At 45.8% G+C, this 23,296-nt stretch overlaps 2 protein-coding genes across 6 annotated transcripts in view; one reads left to right on the forward strand and one right to left on the reverse strand.

The window, feature by feature from the left end:
• VPS53 (VPS53 subunit of GARP complex) overlaps nucleotides 1-15,813 on the reverse strand; it is a 138,795-nt gene extending 122,982 nt beyond the window's left edge. For both annotated transcript variants that reach the window (XM_089900652.1, XM_022596139.3), the window contains exon 1: nucleotides 1-15,813. In XM_089900652.1, the coding sequence (XP_089756778.1) occupies nucleotides 1-87 (87 nt within the window). In that variant the 5' untranslated portion in view covers nucleotides 88-15,813.
• The window catches only part of TLCD3A (TLC domain containing 3A), a 9,851-nt gene continuing 1,467 nt past the window's right edge, over nucleotides 14,913-23,296 (forward strand). The window contains exons 1-5 of one of the 4 annotated variants that reach the window (XR_016388895.1): nucleotides 14,916-15,180; nucleotides 15,630-15,713; nucleotides 19,341-19,545; nucleotides 21,017-21,112; nucleotides 21,565-22,310. Coding sequence is in view for 3 of the 4 variants with exons in the window: in XM_022596140.3 (XP_022451848.1) it covers nucleotides 15,059-15,180; nucleotides 15,630-15,713; nucleotides 19,341-19,545; nucleotides 21,017-21,112; nucleotides 21,565-21,834 (777 nt within the window). In the remaining variant the exon portion in view is untranslated. Of the gene's footprint in view, nucleotides 15,181-15,629; nucleotides 15,714-19,340; nucleotides 19,546-21,016; nucleotides 21,113-21,564; nucleotides 23,191-23,296 lie in introns of those variants that run through there. The other 3 variants (XM_022596140.3, XM_022596143.3, XM_089900656.1) reach the window with 3 other exon arrangements.

Here is a 23,296-nt window from a genome sequence, read left to right on the forward strand (position 1 = left end):
CTGCTCGATGGCGAGCTGCACGTCGGGCGTGAGCTGCAGCACGGCTTCCAGCTCCTCCACGAACTCCAGTTCCTCCTCCTCCATCATCCTGCCGCCCAGCTCCCTCCCGGCGCCCACCCCTTCCCCGAGCCGCACGTCCTGCAGCCACCCACGCCCCAGAACAGCAACCCTCCAGCAGCAGCGCTCCAGCCAGCCTGGGCTCTGTCACCCAGTCGGGCACTTCCGGGAAGCCAGGCACTTCCGGGATCCGGGGCATTCTGGGATAGCGGAGGACTGACCTCTGGTCCCAAGGAGGAGGTGTTTCTGTCACCTCCCGGAGTCTCCCTGGACAACCCTGTAGTCCGGCGGCCCCCACCTGCCCTCACCCCTCCTTAAGATGGTGGGGACCCGCTTCACCTCGCCGAAGGCGCCCTCCCCACTTGGGCCCTGGCGCTGGGGAGGACCCGGCCGCTCCGGCAGGACCCCCCAGTGAGGGTGCGCCCCACCACCGTCGCGATCGAATGACAGCAACTCTCACGGGCCGCGAGGCCGGCGATCCTTCTCAGGGGCCCCTTGCTCAGTGGCAGTAGGTGTCCCCCCAGCCATCGGGGGAGAAATGACCCCAGCTGGTAAGTGGCGATGTTGCCAAGGACAATTTGTAGGATGGGAATTTGTCCACTTGACAAGAGTTAAATTCCCCGTGTGCCAAGCTTCTAGGCAGCATTTTCTGGGGGCGTCCGCACCCAGGGGCCCCTTGCTCAGTGGCAGTAGCGGGGGCGGGGAAAAAGATCCAGATTAGGCAGTGACCCGCCCTGGGGAAATGTTGACTTTCTCAGACTGAGTAGCTAGAGTCGAAGTCACGGTCCACGAATGATGAGCTGTGTGATCTTGAACAAATTACTACATCGGCCCTGCTTACCCTGCAAGGATGTGGCGAGAGAGAAAAATTTAAATTGCTATGCAAGTTTAAGCTAATAATACAGGTAATATGAGTGTGTCTAGCCCTTATGTACCACAAAGGAAAAAGCCAGGTCACCCTGTGGAACCACTTTTCCTCCAGACACAATGAGATAATTGCAGACAAGGGAAGAGTTGTTTTATCAGTTAAACATGATAAAACTCCATGATGAAGTGTCCCTGGCCCCAATGAGCTTTTTTTTTTTTTTTAAATCAAAATTGTGGTTAAAAAAAGATGGGAGCAATATAATTTCTAACAGTAAAGGAAGGCTTAAAAATATAAATTGGTTACATAATAGAATATTACTGACTCAAAATCATGGTTTTTGAAAATTATTTAATGACATGGGAAAATGTGCATAATATATTTCAGAAAGCAAAAATATACAGCATGGTCCCAGTTTACATGTGTGTGTATTTTGTGCCTATAAAAATTATAGCAAGAAATATTACTTTTCTGCAGGTGATGGAATGTATTCTTTGCACATTTTCCCAAAATGTCTATGAGCCTGTAGCATTTTCATAATCAGAAATATAAATGCCTTTTTTTTTTTTTTTTTTTCTTTGCGGTACGCTGGCCTCTTACTGTTGTGGCCTCTCCCGTTGCAGAGAACAGGCTCCGGAAGCGCAGGCCTAGCAGCCATGGCTCACGGCCCCAGCCGCTCCGCGGCATGCGGGATCTTCCCGGACCGGGGCACGAACCCGAGTCCCCGGCAGGCGGACTCTCAACCACTGCGCCACCAGGGAAGCCCATAAATGCCTTTTTTTTTTTTAAAGGAAATGATAATTTTATCCATCTGTCTTGGATGTTTTTCATTTTTTATATACAGTAAGAAATAATTTATATACAGTAAAATCCACCCATGTCGTTTAGAATGCCGTGAGTTTTAATAAATGCTTATAGTCATGTAACCACTGTCACAATCAAATCCTAGGACAGTTCCATCATCCCCCCCCAAATTCTCTCATGCCCCACCTCATCCCCTGGCAACCACTGACCAGATTTCTGTCCCTACAGTTTGACTTTTCCAGAATGTCATATAAATGGGATCATACAATATGTCACCTCTTGAGTCTGGCTTCTTTCACTCAACATAATACATTTGTATATCATCCATGTCGTTGCATGTATCAGTAGTTTATTTCTTCTTGCTGAGTGGTAATCCACTATCTGGATATACCACAGTTTGTTTATCCATTCCCTGGCTGAAGGACATTTGGGTTGTTTCTAGTTTGGGGCAATTATGAATAAAACTGCTATAAACATTCATATGCAGGTTTTTGTGTGAACATAAATTTTCATTTCACTTGGGTAAATATGTAGAAGCGGGATTGTTGGGTTGTATAGTAAGTCAACTGTTTTCCAAAGTGGGCTATTATCATTTTCGCATTCCTGCCAGCAATGGATGAGCGTTCTGGTTGCTCACAGCACTTATATTTAATGATGATAATAATGGCTCACATTTCTAGCCCTTACTATATGCCAGGCACCGTGCTAAGTATACACTGTTTCAATCTACAGGGCAGTTCTGAGGTTGGCAGTTATTATCGTCATCTGCTCTTCACAGATGAGAAAATTGGGATGTAGTTAAACACTAACAAAAAACGTTCCCAAGGTTCCATAACCAACTCTTCCTGCCATTCACTCATTCATTCAATAAATTTATTGAATGAATGAATGCATGTTCCTGCTGGCAATAGGCACTAGGCCAGGTGCTGGGACTTCAGCAACCGACAAAATAGACCAAGTACCTGCCTCCACGGAACTAGTTCCAGGTATGAAAAGGGTATTCATACAAATAAGCAAAGAATTGTGTTAGGTCTAATGAAAGACAAGTAAAGCATACTATGGAAGACGATATTGATAGAGTGCTCTGATTGTATGTGGGGGGTCAGGAGAGGCTTCTTTGAGGAAGTGACTTTTAAGCTGAAGCAAAGGGTGGGGTGTGAACAGGAGATGACAGACGAAAGGAACAGTATATGCAAAAGCCACGATGATAGAAGAAATTGGCCAGGGTGATGGGACTTTCAAAGCCGAGGGGACAATGGAACAAGAGGCCGAAGAAATTGGCAGTGCCAGATGGTGGAGACTCTTGAAGGTCATTTGAGAGATGGGAAGCCTTTGAAGGATTGTAAGCAGAGGAGTGACAGGACCAGCTTCACCAGGCCTGTCATCAGCCCTAGTCCCCTCATTTTTGTTTTCTCTGCTTCCAAGTGGCCCACAATGTCATGGAGAGTCATGATACCAGGATGACCGTCTCCAATACAAAGTCATGCTGTCCCATTGCCACTGATTGTCCTTTTACAAGTCCCTTGTCAACTCTCATTGCATTCCCCCTGCAACCCAAACCTTTCCCTATGCTGAAGCTCCCAACTCCATTATCCCCCTTCTCCCTATTTCCAGATAAGATAATAATAATGAATATAAGTTTGGGTTTAAGAGAGTTACATGGTACAAAAGTTTAGGAAGATAAAAGAGCAGAGAGATAGGTGGACATCAGGTGAAGAAAACTGCATTAAATAGTAATAGGCTAGGGCTTCCCTGGTGGCGCAGTGGTTGAGAGTCCGCCTGCCGATGCAGGGGACACGGGTTCGTGCCCTGGTCCAGGAAGATCCCACATGCCGCAGAGCGGCTGGGCCCGTGAGCCATGGCCGCTGAGCCTGCGCGTCCACAGCCTGTGCTCTGCAGCAGGAGAGGCCACAACAGTGAGAGGCCTGTGTACCGCAAAAAAAAAAAAAAAAAAAGTTTTATGTCCTAAATATAATATTGTTCAAGATTCGATAGCTTCCTCCACCCCAATCCCCCTTGGAGATTCGTTGCTTTGAGAGATCACTCCCACAGCCATCTCTAGTCTCCACATCTTTTCTGTCCACACTTGGCTTTCTCTCCTTAGTGTCAGTCACACATTTTCAAATGCCTGTGAAAATCTTCACTTTGCTTATCATCAGTTTCTCTTTTTCTTTGCCCTCACTGCCCTAGCCTAAGCACATTTATCTGTTGGGTTTAGAGTTTAGCATTTGGTGGAGAGGCACTCCAGTAGTGCAATCAGTTAGCGCCCGGGGTACTTATACAGAGTTTTACGGGCAGATTTAATCCACTACACCAAATGATAGCAAATGGTTTCAGGGACTAATACAATATAGTGCATTTACATAGTACTTTAATGAACAGTTTAAATGTTTTCATATATGTTATTATCATTATCTTGGCCAGAAGGCTTGTGCGATCCTAGTTCCCTGACCAGGGATTGAACCCAGGACCCCTGCAGTGGAAGCTCGGAGTCCTAACCACTGAACCACCAGGGAATTACACATATATGTTATTTCTTTTTTTAAAAAAGTTTTTAAATTTTATTTATTTATTTTTGGCTGCATTGGGTCTTTGTTGCTGTGCGTGGGCTTTCTCTAGTTGTGGTAAGCGGGGGCTACTCTTCATTGCAGTGTGCAGGCTTCTCACTGCGGTGGCTTCTCTTGTTGCGGAGCACAGGCTCCAGGCTCGTGGCCTTCAGTCGTTGTGGCACGTGGGCTCAGTAGTTGTGGCTTGCTGGCTCTAGAGCGCAGGCTCAGTAGTTGTGGCGCGTGGGCTCAGTTGCTCCACGGCATGTGGGATCTTCCCGGACCAGGGCTTGAACCCGTGTCCCCTGCATTGGCAGGCGGATTCTTAACCACTGCGCCACCAGGGAAGTCCTGTATATATGTTATTTCTTAGACTTCTCCATAGTTCTTGACGTAGGTGGGACAGTAGGGTGAGAAGCCAAGGTCAGGCAGCTAAGTGCTGGCCTGCTAAGATGACACCAAAGTCTGTTATGTTCAACTGTTTTTGCTCTTAATGCCTCTCAAACCTACCTGAGCCAGGTCCTGTTACAGCATTACATATAAAAATCAAGGCCATTAGTTTTCAACAGCTTATGTGACACTTGCACACTTTAAAAAATGATGATTCCTCAAAAGTATGTTAAATGAATGTCATTTCTTTTTTTTTTTTTTTTTTTTTGGCCATGCTGCACAGCTTGCAGGATCTTAGTTCCACGAACAGGGATTGAGCCCGGGCCCTTGGCAATGAGAGCGCAGAGTCCTAACCACCTGACCGCCAGGGAAGTCCCTGAATGTCATATTTTTTTACATATTACCTTTCATATAATTTTCAAGGCAGTGTGCTTTATCAGATTTCTAACTATAGTTTTCAAAACACTCATACACTTGTACAACACGGGAAAATGTAAAAGTCATTCTTAATTCACCTCACCCCACAGACACAAAACCGACACACGCCCATACACACTTCTCTCCCCACACTGTTAGTCTGGTGTTCCCCTTCCAAACCTTTCTTTGCGTGATTATGTAGCGATATAAGTACAAGCACACTTATAGTTTTTTTTTAACTGTGATTTACATCTCACTGTACTTATTGTTGTGATTTGTTCTTTCCCCTTTAAATTTCCAGTATGTTCTGGAGATCTTTCTCTGTATTTTGGTCTATCTCTCCTTTTAGAGGCTATGTAGCATTCCATAGTTTGATCATACCATAAAATATTTTGTCAGACGGTCTCCCACTTGACTTACGATAGTTCAATTTACAATTTTTCAACTTTATGATAATGCGAAAGCAATACGCATTCAGTAGAAACCATACTTCGAATTTTGATCTTTTCCCGGGCTAGCAGTGTGCTGGGTGAATATACTCTCTTGCGATGCTGGGCAGGGGCAGCGAGCTGCAGCTCCCTGTCAGCGAGGCAGTCGAGGGTAAACAACTGGTACACTTACCCATTCTGTTTTTCACTTTCAGTACAGTACTCAATAAATTGCATGAGATGTTCAACACTTTATTATAAAATAAGCTTTGTGTTAGATGATTTTGCCCAAATGTAGGCTAATGTATGTGTTCTGAGCACTTTTAATTAAGATGGGCTAGGCTCAGCTATGTTGTTCAGTAGGTTGGGTATATTAAATGCATTGTCAACTTACGATATTTTCAACTTACCATGAGTTTATCGGGACATAACACCACCATAAGCTGAGGAAGATCTGCATTCCACTACTGGATATTTAGATCATTCCTAATTTTTCTTTGCTATTACAAACAATGCTGAATCCTTGCAATACATATTTATACTTCTATCAGCACTGAGAAAAGTGTCTATAACCCTCATCTTTATGTACACTGGATATTATCAGTCTTGTAAATATTTACTTGCACATAGTCTCTAATTCACACAAGCTTTATTATTTATTTATTTATTTGGCTGCGCCGGGTCTTAGTTGCAGCATGCGGGATCGTGGTTGCCGCGTGTGGGATCTTTAGTTGCAGTACATGAACTCTTAGTTGCGGCATGTGGGATCTAGTTCCCTGACGAGGGATCAAACCCAGGCTCCCTGCATTGGGAGTGCAGAGTCTTAGCCACTGGACCACCAGGGAAGTCCCACATAAGCTTTAGAAAGAGCTTATGGAGTCCATTAAAAACACGCTGGGATTTTGACTGGAATTGTATTGAATTTAGACATCAATTTGGGGAAAGCTGACATGTTTACAACATTGAATTTTTAGGCCATGCTCTCCATTTATTTAGGTTTTTATGTCTTTCAGTAAAGGTCTGTGGCTTTCTTCATATAGGTCTTGCATATTTCTTGTTAGGTCTAAAACTAGTGATTTTATAAATTATAAAAAAATTGTAAATGGTCCTCTTTTTCTATTACCATTTCTAATTGTTATTTGTTGGCTTATAGAAAAGCCATTTATTTTTGTGTGTCAATTTTGTATCTAGCCACCTTACCTCAACTGTCTTATTCTAAATTTCAGTTGATTTTCTTATTTTTTCTTGATAAAGTACCATATTGTTTGAAAAATAGTGATAGTTGTTTCTCTCCCTTTTCAATGTTAAAATCTTTTTTTTTTTTTTTTTTGCAGTACGCAGGCCTCTCACTGCTGTGGCCTCTCCCGTTGCAGAGCACAGGCTCCGGACGCGCAGGCTCAGCGGCCATGGCTCACGGGCCCAGCCGCTCCGCGGCATGTGGGATCCTCCCGGACCGGGTCACGAACCCGTGTCCCCTGCATCGGCAGGCGGACTCTCAACCACCACGCCACCAGGGAAGCCCTTAAAATCTTTTCTGAAGGCTAATATGTGTGCTGCTGTATTGGCCAGGACCACAATAGTAGACGTTAAACAGCAGCAGATTGAGTGGACATGGTATTTACTATCTAAACAGGAGAAGAAAACATATAAGGACAAACCAATCAAGCCACAGATACTGCATAAGGAAACAATGGATTTATAACACATAAAAGAAGGAAAGTGGCAGACTCTTGACTACCAAGTGCTCCCTGCTCTTCATCTTACACTAATATTATTTAAAACCTTCCAAATCCTTCTAAGACCTCCGCTAGGCAGCTCCATCATGTTACCTGGCAACGTGGGAGTTTGCTCTGTCTGCAGAGCAAATGTATTTCAGCCTGGCTCTTACCTCAACAGCTCATTCAGTCTTTAGACTGACCATTCATAGTTCATGAGGTCAGTCACAGACAAGTGTGACACTCAGGTGCCACATAAGCATGCGCTAGGATTCTTGGGTCTGAGGTTCTTTTTTTTTTTTTTTTAACATCTTTATTGGAGTATAATTGCTTTACAATGGTGTGTTAGTTTCTGCTTTATAACAAAGTGAATCAGCTATATGTATACATATATCCCCATATCTCTTCCCTCTTGCATCTCCCTCCCACCCTCCCTATCCCACCCCTCTAGGTGGTCATAAAGCACCGAGCTGATCTCCCTGTGCTATGCGGCTGCTTCCCACTAGCTATCTATTTTACGTTTGGTAGTGTATATATGTCCATGCCACTCTCTCACTTTGTCCCAGCTTACAATTCCCCCTCCCCATATCCTCAAGTCCATTCTGTAGTAGGTCTGCATCTTTATTCCCGTCTTGCCCCTAGGTTCTACATGACCTTTTTTTTTTTTTTAGATTCCATATATATGTGTTGGCATAAGGTATTTGTTTTTCTCTGACTTATTTCACTCTGTATGACAGTCTCTAGGTCGATCCACCTCACTACAAATAACTCAGTTCTGTTCCTTTTTATGTCTGAGTAATATTTCATTGCAGCTGTATTTACAATAGCCAGGACATGGAAGCAACCTAAGTGTCCATCAACAGATGAATGGATAAAGAAGATGTGGCACATATATACAATGGGGCTGAGGTTCTTGTTGCTATATATAATGAAGATTCCTTCCCAAAATAGACTTTTAAGTCTCTGTAACTAATCACCTCTCTCTGCATTGTTCTTTTTTCTTAATGAAGTATAGTTAACTTATGTGTTAATTTCTGCTATACAACAGTGATTCAGTTATACATATATATATACATTTTTAATATTTTGTTCCATTATGGTTTATCCAGGATATTGAATATAGTTCCTTGTGCTATACAGTAGGACTTTGTTATCCATTCTATATAAAATAGTTTGCCTCTGCTAATCCCAGACTCCCAATCCATCCCTCCCCCAGTCCCCCTCCTCCCTGGCAACCACAAGTCTGTTCTATGTCTGTGAGTCTCTTTTGTAGATAAGTTCATTTGTATCATTTTTATTTTATTTATTTTTAATTAATTTATTTATTTTTGGCTGCGTTGGGTCTTGGTTGCTGTGTGTGGGCTTTCTCTAGTCGTGGCGAGCGGGGGCTACTCTTTGTTGCAGTGCACGGGCTTCTCATTGTGGTGGCTTCTCTTGTTGCAGAGCACGGGCTCTAGGCGTGTGGACTTCAGCAGTTGTGGCACATGGGCTCAGTTGTTATGGCTCGTGGGCTCTAGAGCGTAGGCTCAGTAGTTGTGACACACAGGCTTAGTTGCTCTGTGGCATATGGGATCTTCCCGGACCAGGGCTCAAACCTGTGTCCCCTGCATTGGCAGGCGGATTCTTAACCACTGCACCACCAGGGATAGTCCTGTGTCATATTTTAGATTCCACATGTAAGTGATGTTGTATGGTATTTTCCTTTCTGTTTCTGACTTCACTTAGTATGATAATCTCTACATCCATCCATGTTGCTGCAAATGGCATTATTTCGTTCTTTTTTATGGCTGAGTAGTATTCCACTGTATATACATACCACATCTTCTTTATCCATTCATCTGTAGATGAACATTTAGGTTCTTTCCATGCCTTGGCTATTGCGAATAGTGCTGCTGTGAACATAGGGGTGCATGTATCTTTTTGAATGCTAGTTCTTAGTTTCCGGCCTTTAAGTTTTCACCTACAATCTTGCTGAGCTGTAATTAACTCTTGGCGTTGAGACTGACTGTGCATGGCACAAGACACTACAGACTTAGCTTCACAGGAATGCTTTTCCTTCATTTATTTCTTAAGTACCAAGCGCCTACATAACTGTAGTTTACTACATAGGTTAATAGAGCTCAGCCTATAAAAAGAAAAAACTAGATACTTAAATAGGAGCTTGGGGTCGCTATAGATATTACGATGCCACTTTAAAAACAGAAACTGAGAGTGCTAGTAAGGATGAGAATCTTAATATTTTTAAGGATAAAGTTACCAGAAAGGATGAAGCCATTGTCTATGTTTGTGTGCCAGGATGTGTCTATGAACAAACCTGCTCTCACCCCAAGAATTCCTTTCAAAACCAGTGAAAACCCACTTTGAAATATAATCTACAATAATTTAAATATCAAATCACTTCTGACTTATTAAAAATGAGGTTTGTGAAAATCTTAACATTGAAAATGCTTATGATAAGTGAAATATTAATATTCAAAATTAATTTAAAGGGACTTCCCTGGTGGTGCAGTGGTTAAGAATCCACCTGCCAATGCAGGGAACTTGGGTTTGAGCCCTGGTCCGGGAAGACCCCATATGCCACAGAGCAGCTAAGCCCGTGCGCCACAACTACTGAGCCTGCGCTCTAGAGCCTGCAAGCCACAACTACCGAGCCCACGTGCCACAACTACTGAAGCCCGCGCGCCTAGAGCCCATGCTCCGCAACAAGAGAAGCCACTGCATTGAGAAGCCTGCTCACCACAACAAAGAGTAGTCCCCGCTCACCGCAACTAGAGAAAAGCCCAGGACCAGTGACGAAGACCTAACACAGCCAAAAGTAAATAAATAAATAAATTTAAAAAAATTAATTTAAAGCATGATCTCAATGAAATATATAATAAATGCATATAAAGAAGACTAGGAAGAATTCTACTAAAATGTTAATAATCTGAGAGTAATATCTCTCAGTGGTGGCATTATTTATGATTATTATTTTCCATATTGCACAGGTTTTACTTTATAAAGTATTACTTTTATGACCAAAAAACTAAAAAGGAAAAAGGAAGAAATCATATAAGTTAAGGTAAGCAAAATCAACCTCTTGTGGAATTACTTATGAGACATGAAGACACTGAAAATTGTTGACCTGATGATTTAGGAAGGCAGCTGAATTTGTTCACAGCAATTTGCTGGTTCTAACTCATTTCAAAGGTAATTTCCTTAATGGATTAATGTCCTTGAATACTTTTTTTTTTTTTGCGGTACGCAGGCTTCTCAGTGTTGTGCCTTCTCCCGTTGCGGAGCACAGGCTGCGGACACACAGGCTCCGCGGCACGTGGGATCCTCCCGGACCGGGGCACAAACCCGTGTCTCCTGCATCGGCAGGCAGACTCTCAACCACTGCGCCACCAGGGAAGCCCTTGAATACTTCTTAAGCTTGTAGGACTCACTCTGCTTTTAGTTAGGTGTAGCCATCTGCAAACAAGCAAATTTTTGCATTTATAGCAAAGGAAACGCGTATGTGAAAGGACTTTGAAAAAACATAGAGCAGTACACAAAGGCAAGCACTATATAATCAGCTCTTTGTGTAAATTATGGTTTTTATTGACAGGGATCATTATCACTGTGTACAAAAGCAAAGACCTTCCTGTGGTGTGCAGCTGTGGCCACTGTTTGCAGAAGCCACGTGCTTGGGTGTGACTGCTCGGACTCACAGTTTGCTATTGCAAATAGTCCAGGATATAACTGAAGAAGCTGCAGTCTGGAAGCTGGCTAAGGCAGGCCTAGGGCATCTTCAACCCAACAGATGTTTATTGAGAAGCTTACCAGCAAGTAACTGTGCTGTGGGGATACCAAGAGAAAGAACAATAATCCTGGCCTCTGCCCTGCATATAGTTTTTTTTTTTTGGTCTGCACCAGTGGCATGTGGGATCTTAGTTCCTGGTCCAGGGATCGAACCTGCGCCCCCTGCAGTGGAAGCGTGGAGTCTTGACCACTGGACCGCCAGGGAAGTCCCTGCCCTGCATATAGTTTACACGTATTTTTGAAAAGATCTCACCTAATTCTCACAGCCACCCTGTGAGTTAGGTAGAGGAACCCCCATTTACAGGGAAGGGTAGGTAGTTTTCTCCATGTCACACAGCTTCTGAGTAGTAGAGCCAAAACGGGCACTCAGGTCCTCTACTCCTAACCCTGGAACTGCCATGGCTGCCTCCTGGATAGATAGGCCCCACCTGCCCATCAGGAGCATTCAGTCTGGAGGGGAAACACAAATGTGGGTATCAGTGAAAGGTGTTGATCAGGTGTTGTTACTGAACGCAAAGTACAAGGGGAAAAAAAAGGAAGGCAACTAACTTCCTCCTGGCCACACTCTGAGTCCTGAGAGCAAGCTGCCTCCTGGAAATGCTGTCTGGCTTTTGCTGATGGTAGCCTGAAGGGAGTGATGTTCCATTAACGGCCATCACTTTCTTTCTCTTTGTCTGCCTCAGCATGAAGCAGTTGAAATCACCCTGGAACATGAATCAGGAGTCCAGGGTCCTAATTGGAGACTTGCCACTTCGTAGGGTGGCAATTCAGGTTACCATTTGCATCCAAGTCTCCTTATCTATAAAATGAAAATAATATGTTCACCTACCTCACTGGGTTATTTTGAGAACCAAGTGAGATAATACATGTAAAGTGCTTTGAAAAATTATAAAGTTAGGGCTTCCCTGGTGGCGCAGTGGTTAAGAGTCCGCCTGCCGATGCAGGAGACACAGGTTCGTGCCCCGGTCCGGGAGGATCCCACGTGCCGCGGAACGGCTGGGCCCGTGAACCATGGCCGCTGAGCCTGCGCATCCGGAGCCTGTGCTCCGCAACGGGAGAGGCCACAACAGTGAGAGGCCCGCGTACCGCAAAAAAAAAAAAAAAAAAAAAAAAAAATATATATATATATATATAAAGTTATATATAAATATAAAATGGTGTTAATAATAGCAGCATCAGAGCCCATAAACTCCACCCCACACATTTATATTTGTGGGTAAACAATTAGGAACAGTGGTTATTAATCAGAAACCACATTGTGAAAAAGAATTATGTACTCTCTCCTTGCTTATCAAGTTTGAAGGCAGAATAGTCATTAAGCACATTGACCTTGAAGGCAGAAAAGACTGAATTCAAATCCCAACTCCGCTACCAGCAGTGTGACCTTAGCAATATTTTAGTTGCTTTGGGTCTCATTTTGCAGACACACACTCACTCACACCGAGTGAGGACAACAGATGTTTCATGAGGAACCAATGACTCATGCAAGATGCTGGATCCAGTACCTGGCACATAGTAAGCACTCAATAAGCATTAGCTTTAAAAAGTATCAAACATTTCTTGAGCGCCTGCAACGTGCCAGGTATAACTTAGGAAACAAAACAAAAAGATTCTGAGGGGTTTTTTTTGTTGTCTTTTGGGGGTTTTTTGACCGCGCCAAACGGCATGCAGGATCTTAGTTCCCCAACCAGGGATCGAACCCGGGCCTGGCAGTGAGCACCCAGTCCTAACCACTGGACCGCCAGGGAATTCCCGACATGGTCCTGTTTCAAGGAAAGCGCATACAAATAAAAACCAACTTGCTCACCACTCAAATGCAAAGGCAGTTTAGAAAATGAACTTATAAACCTGCCTGGAGAGACAGGTAAATTGAAACCTTCTTGCAGGAGGAAACATTTGACTCAAGACTTCTGAAGGGTGAGTAGAAGTTTGTGTAAAAAAAAGCTTGATGCTTTTTGACTTTATCATTTGCCCACTTGAAAAGCCAGGGCTCACTTCATGCTTGTTGCCCTTCTGGTGGTTCAACCTAAACATTCTGGTGACTTCATGAGCATGGTGTTGGAAACTGATTTTACTGGTTATTTTCTATGTATGAAACATCTGTTGTCTTGTTGTCATTTCATAGACTCCTTAAGAGCTGTACAAACGACTTCTTGCATAGGGGGTAGATTGATTCCCATCACCGAAAAGTATTGGCATCCTTGATGCATGTTGCTGATCCCTTTAAGAAGAGAAGGCAGGGAGGACTTGTGACCACTTGTCCCTCTCCGGAAAAGCTGGAGCCAGAGGTGACTGGGATAAACGGGTAGGGAGTAGAAATTGCAACGCAGAAGGATTTGTTGTTCTGAAGAGAATGGAAGATAGCTGTCCTTACCCACATGCAAATGTGAATGTACAGAAAGCTTTTAATTTGCCAGATATCTTGCTACCAAATTGAAGTATCTTTCTTATTTCACCAAGGGTGTTACCAGTGAATTTGGGAGTTAGAGATGTTGCCCTAAGTGGAAGAAATATCAGACTTTTCTTTGGGTTTTCTGCTTCCTTAATGTTGCTTCCTAAATCCCTCACCTTAACCACATATACGACGACGTTAAAAGCTGTGTTTACATCGGCTTCTACACCAGCAACTGCCATGTTAGAGAATTTAATTGACATCTAAAGAAATAATGTTACCTTATGAAAGTCATAGAATCTTAAGAATTTTGAGCTGGAAGAACCAAAGAGAACTTGTAATTCAGCTTTTTCATTTCACAAATGAGGAAACTGGCCCAGGGAGGCTGAGCCCAGCTGTTCCAAAGTACTCTTATGGGGCTTTGGTTAGCATTTTGCATGATGGTGATTTGAAAAGACCCACAGTACCTTTCAATTGCTGTAGACATAAATGAATTGTCTTTCCCCCCACATTTGTAAGCTGAGGAAGATACAGACCAGAGTAAAACTCTGGCAAGTCCCAAGAGAAGAGAAGCCGGTAATACTGAAGTTACTGTATTGGTGCCATGTGAGTGGTGCTGAGTGAAAATGATTCGATTCCGCCCACCCAAGTTCAGGGCATTTGGCCCGAGAACTTTGAAGTAAGCACAACGCTGTCAACAACAACGACAAAACAGTCACCAAGACGGGACAGCATCTTGACCCAAAGCCTAGAGACAGTACCGCAGTACCACGGGAAGTCTGCAGCCGTGAGATTCCACCTCGATGTGTGGCTTGAGAGAGGAACTGCTGGATCGATGCTCCTCTGGAGGAATTTCGGCGGTTGGCAGGACGTGGAAAAGCCATCTCTGGCCGGCAGAACGACCATTTCCTTAAGCCTCCCACTTGTAAGCGAGAATGCTTCATAGATGAGTCAGGCGAGCAGACGGCCTCAAGCCCACCCGCCCTCTCCTTCCTTCGCCTGGAGAGACGCCCACCGCCCTGTTCGCGCCGGGCCACGCCCCTGCCCCGCGGGCTCACCCGACCCTGCTGGTCGGGGGTCTAAGCCCGGAGCCTTTTCCTACCTGGCCCTCTCGGGGCCTCCCCCACCTCCCCTCCCTCGCCCGGTGGGCAGGTGCGGGGCAGTTCGTCAGCCAGGCGGGTCCCCGAGGGAGGGGAGGCGTCAGCGGTGACGGAACAGAAGCCCCGAGAGCCTCGGCGCTTCCTCCACGGCCTCGGCCCGGCGGCGGCCACTCGCGTGCCGCTGGTCGGGGAAGCAACGTCCGCTCACTCGGGGCCCGGCGGGCAGCAGCTCCCGCTGCCGCCTACTCGCCGGCCGGGAAACCAGGGGAAGCCTCGGGGCCCAGGGGCGGTGGCGGCGAGACCCCGCCCCGCCCGGCCAGCCCGCTCCTATCGCGGTCCGCGGCCTGGTCACGCGGGGAGTGGCGCCGCGGGCTCGGGACCAGCGCCCGGCGACTGCCGGAGTTGCGGCGGGCCGGGGCCGGGGCCGGGGCCGGGGCCGGGGGGCGGAGGGCGGAGGGTAGAAATAGGGGCGGGCAGGCCGCGTCAGTCCCGGAGCCACGCGCGCGGAGCCGACTGAGCCACGCAGAGGGCGCCGAGCTAGGCGGCCGAGCCCGAGCACCCATGCTGCTGCCGCTGGCCTGGGGCTCGCTCCTCTTCCCGGGGCTCTTCGGGCTCTGCGCCTGGGGGCTGCGGCGCGCGCGGCCCGCCTGGACCCACAACGACTGCGTGCTGATCAGCACCAGGTACGGGGCGAGGCCGCGCCGCCGCCCGACCACGCGCCCCGGCTGCGCCTGCCCAACGCCGAGCCCAGGGCGGAAAAGGGGGACGACAGGAAGCGAGGGGGCCGCCTCCCGGGTCCTCGCCCAGTCCACGGCGCGGGCCGGAGCGCTCCGAGGACCCTGTGCAGCCTGCCCCCGGAGGGAGGGAGGCGGAGGAGGGTGGAGCGGGAGCAGGCTGGAGGGTGGGGGGCTGCCCACGCTGATGAGGACCGGGAGGGACGTCTCTCCGATGCTGACATCTGCCAGCTGCTTTGGGAGTCGGGAGCGCGGCGGCGGCCCTACCGTTTTCCTCGGCGCCCTGGCGGCCTGGGGAAGTCAGGTTGAAGAGTTCTGGCTTCATGCCGTCCATGGGACTGGACCGAGCACTCTTTCCGTCCCCCCTCCGCCCTTTTCTCTTTTCTGTCGCACGTTAGGCTGGTTTCTTCAGTGCAGGCTGTGTTGGCCACCGGGTCTGGGATCGCCATCATCCGCTCCTGTAGCCACGTGATCACCGACAGGTAACATCCAGTGCCAGGTGAAAGCTACACCGATCACGGCGCTGGGCTTTTGCGAAGCTTCCGCATTTGCGTGGCTCACAGGTCCTAGTTCTTTATCAGCACGTGCCGTCAGGCAGCTGACGAATGGGTGAAACTTGGGCACTAACTAGTTCCCTCCTCCTCTCCTCACCGTCAGCATCGCCAGCTTAGGAGAAAGTAAACCGAAGAAATGCTAGACCATGACAGAGCCTGAGTCTGATTTAAGGTGGCGTGTTAGAGGACAGTGTGGTCCAACGATCCAGGTTCTTTATGCGATAGATAAATGTGAAAATTGTTCAGAAGTGGAAGTGTGGCTTTTGGTTCTTTTAAATGATCTCCCTGGGGTTCTGCTGTGGAGCATTCATTGGCCAAGATAGGATGTGTGGTTAGCAGAGCCCTGCTATGGAAAGGAACAAATCCACCACCCCTTTCCTTACAAATGCTGCTCTTGTCTTTCCTCTGAAAGATGAAGGTGATGAAGAGTTTTCTGGAGCTTTCAGAAAACTGACTCGAATGGGTGTGAAAGTTCGGTCCACAGGCAGGACAGGAAATGTGCATTCAGTGAAACAAATTATAGCGACCAGGCTGGTCTACTTTGTATAGTATTTAGACCTGGGTAACAGTGCCCCCCCACCCCATTTTAAAGCCATCCTTTCAAAGCCATCCTTTTTTACCTGTCTTCCTAGAATCACCCTTTCCTCCTCACAGTTAAGTTGAAGAGCAATTGTCATATGTGCAGGGAAAGTTAATAGCCTTTCCTAATCCCTTTCTCATGTTTACTCTATTATGTGTCCTGGTTTTCACCTGTTGGGAATGGAATGGGAGGGGAGCCCGAGAGGGGCATCTATCTCACTGTGGCCTGCAAATTTAGTGCCTGATTCTTATTTGGGATTAACCCTGCCATCAAGATTTTCGTGCTTTTCTTTTGCCTTTTTTTTTTTTTTTAGAGAAAACCAGTTATTGGTGATGAATTGTAGATGCTGAGAGAAGATAGGTCAAGTGACTTCGATTGCATACACCAAAGACTAACAGCATTTTCTCAGCTGGGTTCAATTTTTATTTTAATTGAGCATTTCCTGATGGTGCAGCAAGCTCCCTCACTGCCCCCGGTTTGTCAGGTCAAACTTGAAACCTGCCTCCTTTGCAGAGATTAAGCTAAGACAGATGCAGCCCCCACGGCACTTGAGGGCAAGCAGCAGACAGCTGCTACACATTTCAGGAAGAGATCTGCACACAATTAGCTTTCAGTTCTGTAGCACGGTTGTGTTCTCCCCTCAGAAGCCATGTGTCTTAGTGGCTTGAGCATGGTAGCAAATCTAAGTTTGGCTTTTAGGGTCCTCCTTTTGTATATCTTTATGCCTCAGATTCATCCTCTACTTGCATAATAGAGACAGACACCACCTTCTGTGCCCTCAACTTACATGGATGCACAAGGATGCTCTAAAGGCACCTCATCATCTGAAAAGAAAAGCCTTTTGGGGTTCATAGTCTGTACAGCCAAATAATTTTCTATTCTATATCTTTTAATTTTAGGCCTTCATATAGAATGTCTGTAGGTAGGAGGGGGTGTCTATGAATCTTCCCAAATTATCTGTAGGGTGTGATGCAGGGCCAGGAGTTTCATCAGCTCCTTCAAGAGACCCAGATCCCTATTTCTCAATGTAAGCGCTTCCTTTTTTTTTGGCCACACAGCTCACTTACATTTAAGTAAGTGCCAAGGACCTGGGTTTGATCCTGGTCTGGGAACTAAGATCCCACAAACTGCGTGGTGTGGCCAAAAATAATAATAATAACAATTAAAAGTACTCTCATACTTTTAACTTTCTAATCTTCACAATAACTTCATCAGGAAAGTAAGACAAGGATTATTATCTTTTTTTTTTTTTTAAATTATCTTCATTTTATAAAAAAAGTTAAGGTCGGGCTTCCCTGGTGGCGCAGTGGTTGAGAGTCCGCCTGCCGATGCAGGGGACGCTGGTTCGTGCCCCAGTCTGGGAAGATCCCACATGCTGTGGAGCGGCTGGGCCCGTGAGCCATGGCCGCGGAGCCTGCGCGTCCGGAGCCTGTGCTCCGCAACGGGAGAGGCCACAACAGTGAGAGGCCCACGTACCGCAAAAAAAACAAAAACAAAAGTTAAGGTCCAGGCTAGTGCTAGCTAAGATTATAATCCAGATCGCTTGCTGTTAAGTCTTCAGGGAATTCAACTAACAGCCACAATTTCGCATCTTATTGAATTGGTACTGTGTGCAAAATTTTAAAACCCTAGGCTCCACGCAAGGGGAGAGGTCAGTTATATTTCAGATGAGTTTTTAATTGCTCTTCATAGTTGTTTTACTTTGGAATTGCTTCAAGAAAGCGATGGAGACCACAGATGGGCAGTAGAATAAATATTGCATCTTTTTGCCTCATTGGAACTTGGCTAATTAATTTACCTTGGATGTATATTAAGTTTGCCATTACTTGTTTGCCTATTTCACTGCTTACTCATTATTTAGTTTTGCTGTGGTAAGTGTGGAATCATTCAGGAACAGAAATGTGAATGGCACTCTATATTCCCAATGTTGCAGTTCAGTGGACTGGCTCCTTAGGTTAAATGAAGACAAGGTTAAAAATACAGATTTGAGGTCCTGGACACACCATGTTTAGTCTCTGAGGCGTGGAGCCCTTTATAAGCACTGCAGGCGATTCTGATGTTCAGGTAGTTTAAGAACCATAAAACTAAATGGTTTCTTCTACCTAACACATGGATGCTTGATAAAACTTTGCTGACTTAGTCTAATCCTTCCCAGGATAGTACATAATTTCAATTTAGATTTTTTTTTTTCATGTAGATTTTCTGTAGAGTGACTATTTGGGGAACAAAATTTTGGAAATTGTAGAGACTTACCTTCTAATCTGCTCTGGGACAGTGATAAACGATCATTTTGACTCAGCAAATATTGATTCAACCCCTTTGGACAAGTAAATGGGAACACTGTCTTTTGTCCTAGCTTCTCTTTTGGTATCTATCTACTGTAAGGTAGTCCTTGAGCTCTGGGCTCATTTCCAGAGATATTTTTCTTGAATGAAACTGGGCTTAGCCATAGTATTGTAAAGAAAGTGGCCAGGGTTACTTCCTGGAAACTCCCTAGAGTGGGATTGCAAACAGATTCAAGAGTAATGTCCCAACTATTGAGCAACTGAGTAGAGTTAAACTGGAAATACTGGGTTTGGGATTTGGGTCACTTTCCAAACCTGTTTCTTGGTGGGTCTGTTGAATCACTGGTAGAGATATCTATCAAAGTCAGCTTATATCACAAAGTACCAGAAAATCCATTACAAATGAGTAGCTAAACCAGACAAATAGTGAGGGCAAGTCACTGAAACACATGGTGCTGAGTGAATCCTTGCTTTCCACCTTTGACACTTATGAGTTTGCCCTGTAATTTAGAGAAAGTTGTTCACTCTCCTTATTTGTCAGCTTCAGCATGTTCATTGTAAAGTATCTGGAGTAAAAACAGCTGATTAAGTACAAAGCTGATGCAGATGTGTTTAAGAAGAGGCTGGCTGTGAGCCTTCATAACGGATATCCATAATTACTTCTTGGACCATCCATATGCTTTCTTTCAGGCACTGGCTTGCCCGAGAGTATGTCTGGTTTTTGATTCCATACATGATCTATGACTCCTACGCCATGTACCTCTGTGAATGGTACCGAACCAGGGACCAGAGCAGCAAACATCCCCTCACCATTTTTCGAAACTTCCTAAGTAAAAACCGCCTCATGATCACGCACCACGCAGTTATTCTGTTTGTCCTTGTGCCGGTCGCACAGGTAATGGCCTCCCAGGACAGGCACCAGTAGGTTCAGCCACTCATTTCTCCTGTTGAACTGGGTGTCCCAACTGTCAGACTGCCCCCTTTTCTTCCCCTTTCCTGCTGCCCCCACTGCCCTCCTGCCAGCTGCTGCCACAGTGTAGAAAGGAATTAAATCTGAAATGTCTGTGATCCTCTTTACTGGCAATCCCCCAGCCCTCTGTGATACCCGAGCATTTGTCAAAGGTTCTGCCTTTAGTTCATACAATATAAAACCAATATATAATACAAAACAACATAAAAATTGTTTTAAAGAAATGAGAGTAGCTCCATCAACTGGTTATTTGCTCTGATAGTGCCCAGAGAGGGCTGTTTGCATTATTTTGATGTCACAAAAGCACAGACTCTCAAAGCAAATAGCCTCACAATTTCTCCCCAGATCCATTTTTTCCCATTAAAAAAACTCACCCAGCAAGGAAGAGAAATGGGAATGCAGAGCGGAGACTAGTAATTCCAAAGTGCCTACCAGGTGACAGGCACTTGATTTAAAAACTTGTAGCTTGGGGACTTCCCTGGGGGTCCAGTGGTTAGTACTTCACCTTCCAACGCAGGGGGTGCGGGTTCGATCCCTGGTCGGGGAGCTAAGATCCCACATGCCTCACGGCCAAAAAACCAAAACATAAAACAGAAGCAAAATTGTGACAAATTCAATAAAGACTTTAAAAATGGTCCACATCAAAAAAAAAAAAAACAACTTAAAAAATTTGTTGCTTTCTAATCATTAGAAATTATTAGAAATAATTAGAAATGATAATTAGAAATTATTAGCCCTATACCATAGATGAAGAAACTGGGGCTCTATGAGTTTACGTACCTCGCTCGGTGGTACTAAGAGACAGAACTGCTATCCCAATACTGCTTGCTTGCTTCCTTTTTTTGGCCGCGCCTTGTGGCTTGTGGGGGATCTTAGTTCCCCAGCCAGGGGTCGAAGCTGGGCCACAGCAGCAAAAGTGCCGAGTCCTAGCCACTCGACCGCCAGGGAATTCCCTATACTGCTTTCTTGAAAGGATAAAAGGAGAGGTAGAGTGCATGACACTCTTTAATAAGTCTCTCTTGATTGTGTTGGGGACCCTAACATCAGGCATGGGCCCTGGTGCATATTTCGTGGAACTGAACTGGCTTAAGTGCCTGCCCTTGGCATGACTAAGTTGGATACCCAAAAGTGGGCTGCAGAGTTCCTTTTGGCTGACACTGAAATTCTAGATAAAGCTCAGTGTGTGATGCAGTTGCCTCTGGACCATGAGGATTCCAAGTGCCATTGCTATGGAGGCTGCACGGTGTGAACTGGTCTGCACTGGCCCATTTAGCACTTCCATTTCCCTGCATGGTTGCTCAGGGTTACCCTTTTCAATAGCCCTAGTTAGAATTTTCCTTCCGGTGGTTCCTTAACCTCCATTACTTATTTCCCTTTTTCCTCTTTTCCTCTGCAGAGGCTTAGGGGAGAGCTTGGGGACTTCTTTGTTGGCTGCATCTTCATGGCAGAACTGAGTACTCCGTTTGTGTCGCTGGGCAGAGTTCTGATTCAGGCACGTATGAAAGGAGTGGCAGAAAGAGTGCCGAGGGAACAGACTCTGCTTCTCCTTGGTAGATTAAGAGGGTTTGGAGAAACTTCTTTAGTGCTACCAATAGTGGGGTAGGAGACCCTTGAACAGACTTAAAGGTCAGTTGGTCTTTTGAGCCAGTGGGATTGAAAAATTGTACATTTGATTCAAATTTGATCCAGTTCTTCATATATATTTTTCCTGGTCACAGAGTTTCTCTAACCCACCGTTCCTGTGCTCCTGTCAGCTGGGTGGCTTAGATCAAATTTCACATCACTGTTGGAAACAATATGAGGCTCTCTGCATATAGAAATACGGCAGTGCTCAATCATCTTTTCTAGAAGTGTCCGAAAAGGAGACGCTTGGCCTGTCCGTTGTGGGACTCAGGCTAGTCATTCCCTGAAAGTGACCCTGTGCTCTCCTTCCGTCTTTTGCAGCTAAAGCAGCAGCACACGCTGCTGTACAAGGTGAACGGAATCCTCACGCTGACCACCTTCTTCTCATGTCGGATCCTCCTTTTCCCCTTCATGTACTGGTCCTACGGCCAGCAGCAGGGACTGAGCCTGCTCCAAGTGCCGTTCCACATTCCTTTCTACTGCAATGTGGCCAACGCCTTCCTCATCGCTCCCCAGATCTACTGGTTCTCTCTGCTGTGCAAGAAGGCAGTCCGGCTCTTTGATGCTCCCCCAGCCAAAAAGGATGGTTAATTGCTCCATGAGCCAGGCAGTGAGGGCGCCTCCTCCACTCAGTATTCCCGTGGACCAAACTGCAGGTTGTGCCCTGGGTGGCCTCAGCCTTTTGGGTATTGATAAGCAGAGGGATTAGAGTTTCTCTAAAGAATATTCCTATCACCTCCCGTTTCTAACCTGCCCCTTTTGCAAAAGCACTTTTTCCTTAGTAACAACTATTGGGTCCCGTCAGACCTCCACTGGCAGCAAGATGGTTTAATGTGAAGCCCAAGGATCCTTCCTTGGGTCTTATCTCAAGGGCTCTGGAGGTAGAAGCATGGGGTGTGGAGATAGGTGGACCAAGGTGACAAGGAACTGGGCACCTGCCTGGTCCTCATACTGGTGGCTCCCCACCTTTCCAGCCACTCAGGGAGTATCCACACATACTGGGCCAGCAGAAGCAAGTGATGACTTGGTTCTTTTCCTGTGATGTTGGCCTGGGAAAATCGTTGTGGGTAGGTAGTTTTTTTATTGTTTACTAGATAACCCGTAGGTCCTTTGCCTCATCCTTTCATCCATGTGCCAACATTGAATTCTCCTGTCTACCGACTTCTGATCAGAAGTCTCACTGGCGGGGTGGGGTAGATGGCAGGGACGGGAACCTGAAGCACCTGAGTAGGTAGGAAGGCCAATAGGTCAGCACCTCTGCAGGCTGACTGGGTTAGACCAACAGTCCCAGATACTATTCCCTTTTTAGCATGTCCCTCAAGCCCAGCTTTCCCCATATCCACACACACAGGATGCTCTTATTAAAAACTATAGGGGTAAAGTGAAATGATGGCTACCGAGCTATTCACTGGGTAACCCCGCTTTGACACTGTCCTTATCCTGTGAAGCAGAACGGACTGCTGTATTCCAAACCATGAGATGTCTCATCTAGACTGCCTCCTGATAAGCCAGAGCTTGTGGCCCAAAGTCTGTTCCTATCTGACTTACTGCCATTTAGCCACAGAAGGCTGGAGAGCAAAAGTGCAAGTCAGCCCTGGCCAAATTATGTTCTGTGGACTGACTCCTTCACCCACCATTTACAGATAGGATCCTCTGGTGCCAACACTAATTGCTCCTGAACGACAAGGATGGGTTTTAGAAACTGCTACCATGAAGTTTTTTCCCAAGCAGTAGTGAAAAACTAGATTTTTAAAAGTGCCTTTTAATTCACTGTTGTCTGTGAACTTTTAAAGTACTGAGTGTGTAACAGTGTCTCAAATATTGACTATTTCAGTCTTTAATGGGTGCCATTTAAAAAACATAAAATGCTGTAATTTTTTTTTTACCGTTTTGTTTACTATCCGTATATCTTTATAAATCACCCCTGTGGTGACTAAGTTGCACTAATATTTTCCAACTTATTCTCATTTGTGAAATATATCCACGCCGACTTCTGGTAAGACCTGTCCTGTGACCAACTTGAATGGCTGCTGTGTGCTATTGTTTCTGTTCT

This window comes from Delphinapterus leucas, chromosome 19 (assembly GCF_059928025.1).
Source record: "Delphinapterus leucas isolate spDelLeu-1000000601 "Yukka" chromosome 19, BTC_Dleu_Yukka2, whole genome shotgun sequence".
Classification (NCBI taxonomy): Eukaryota; Metazoa; Chordata; class Mammalia; order Artiodactyla; family Monodontidae; genus Delphinapterus; species Delphinapterus leucas.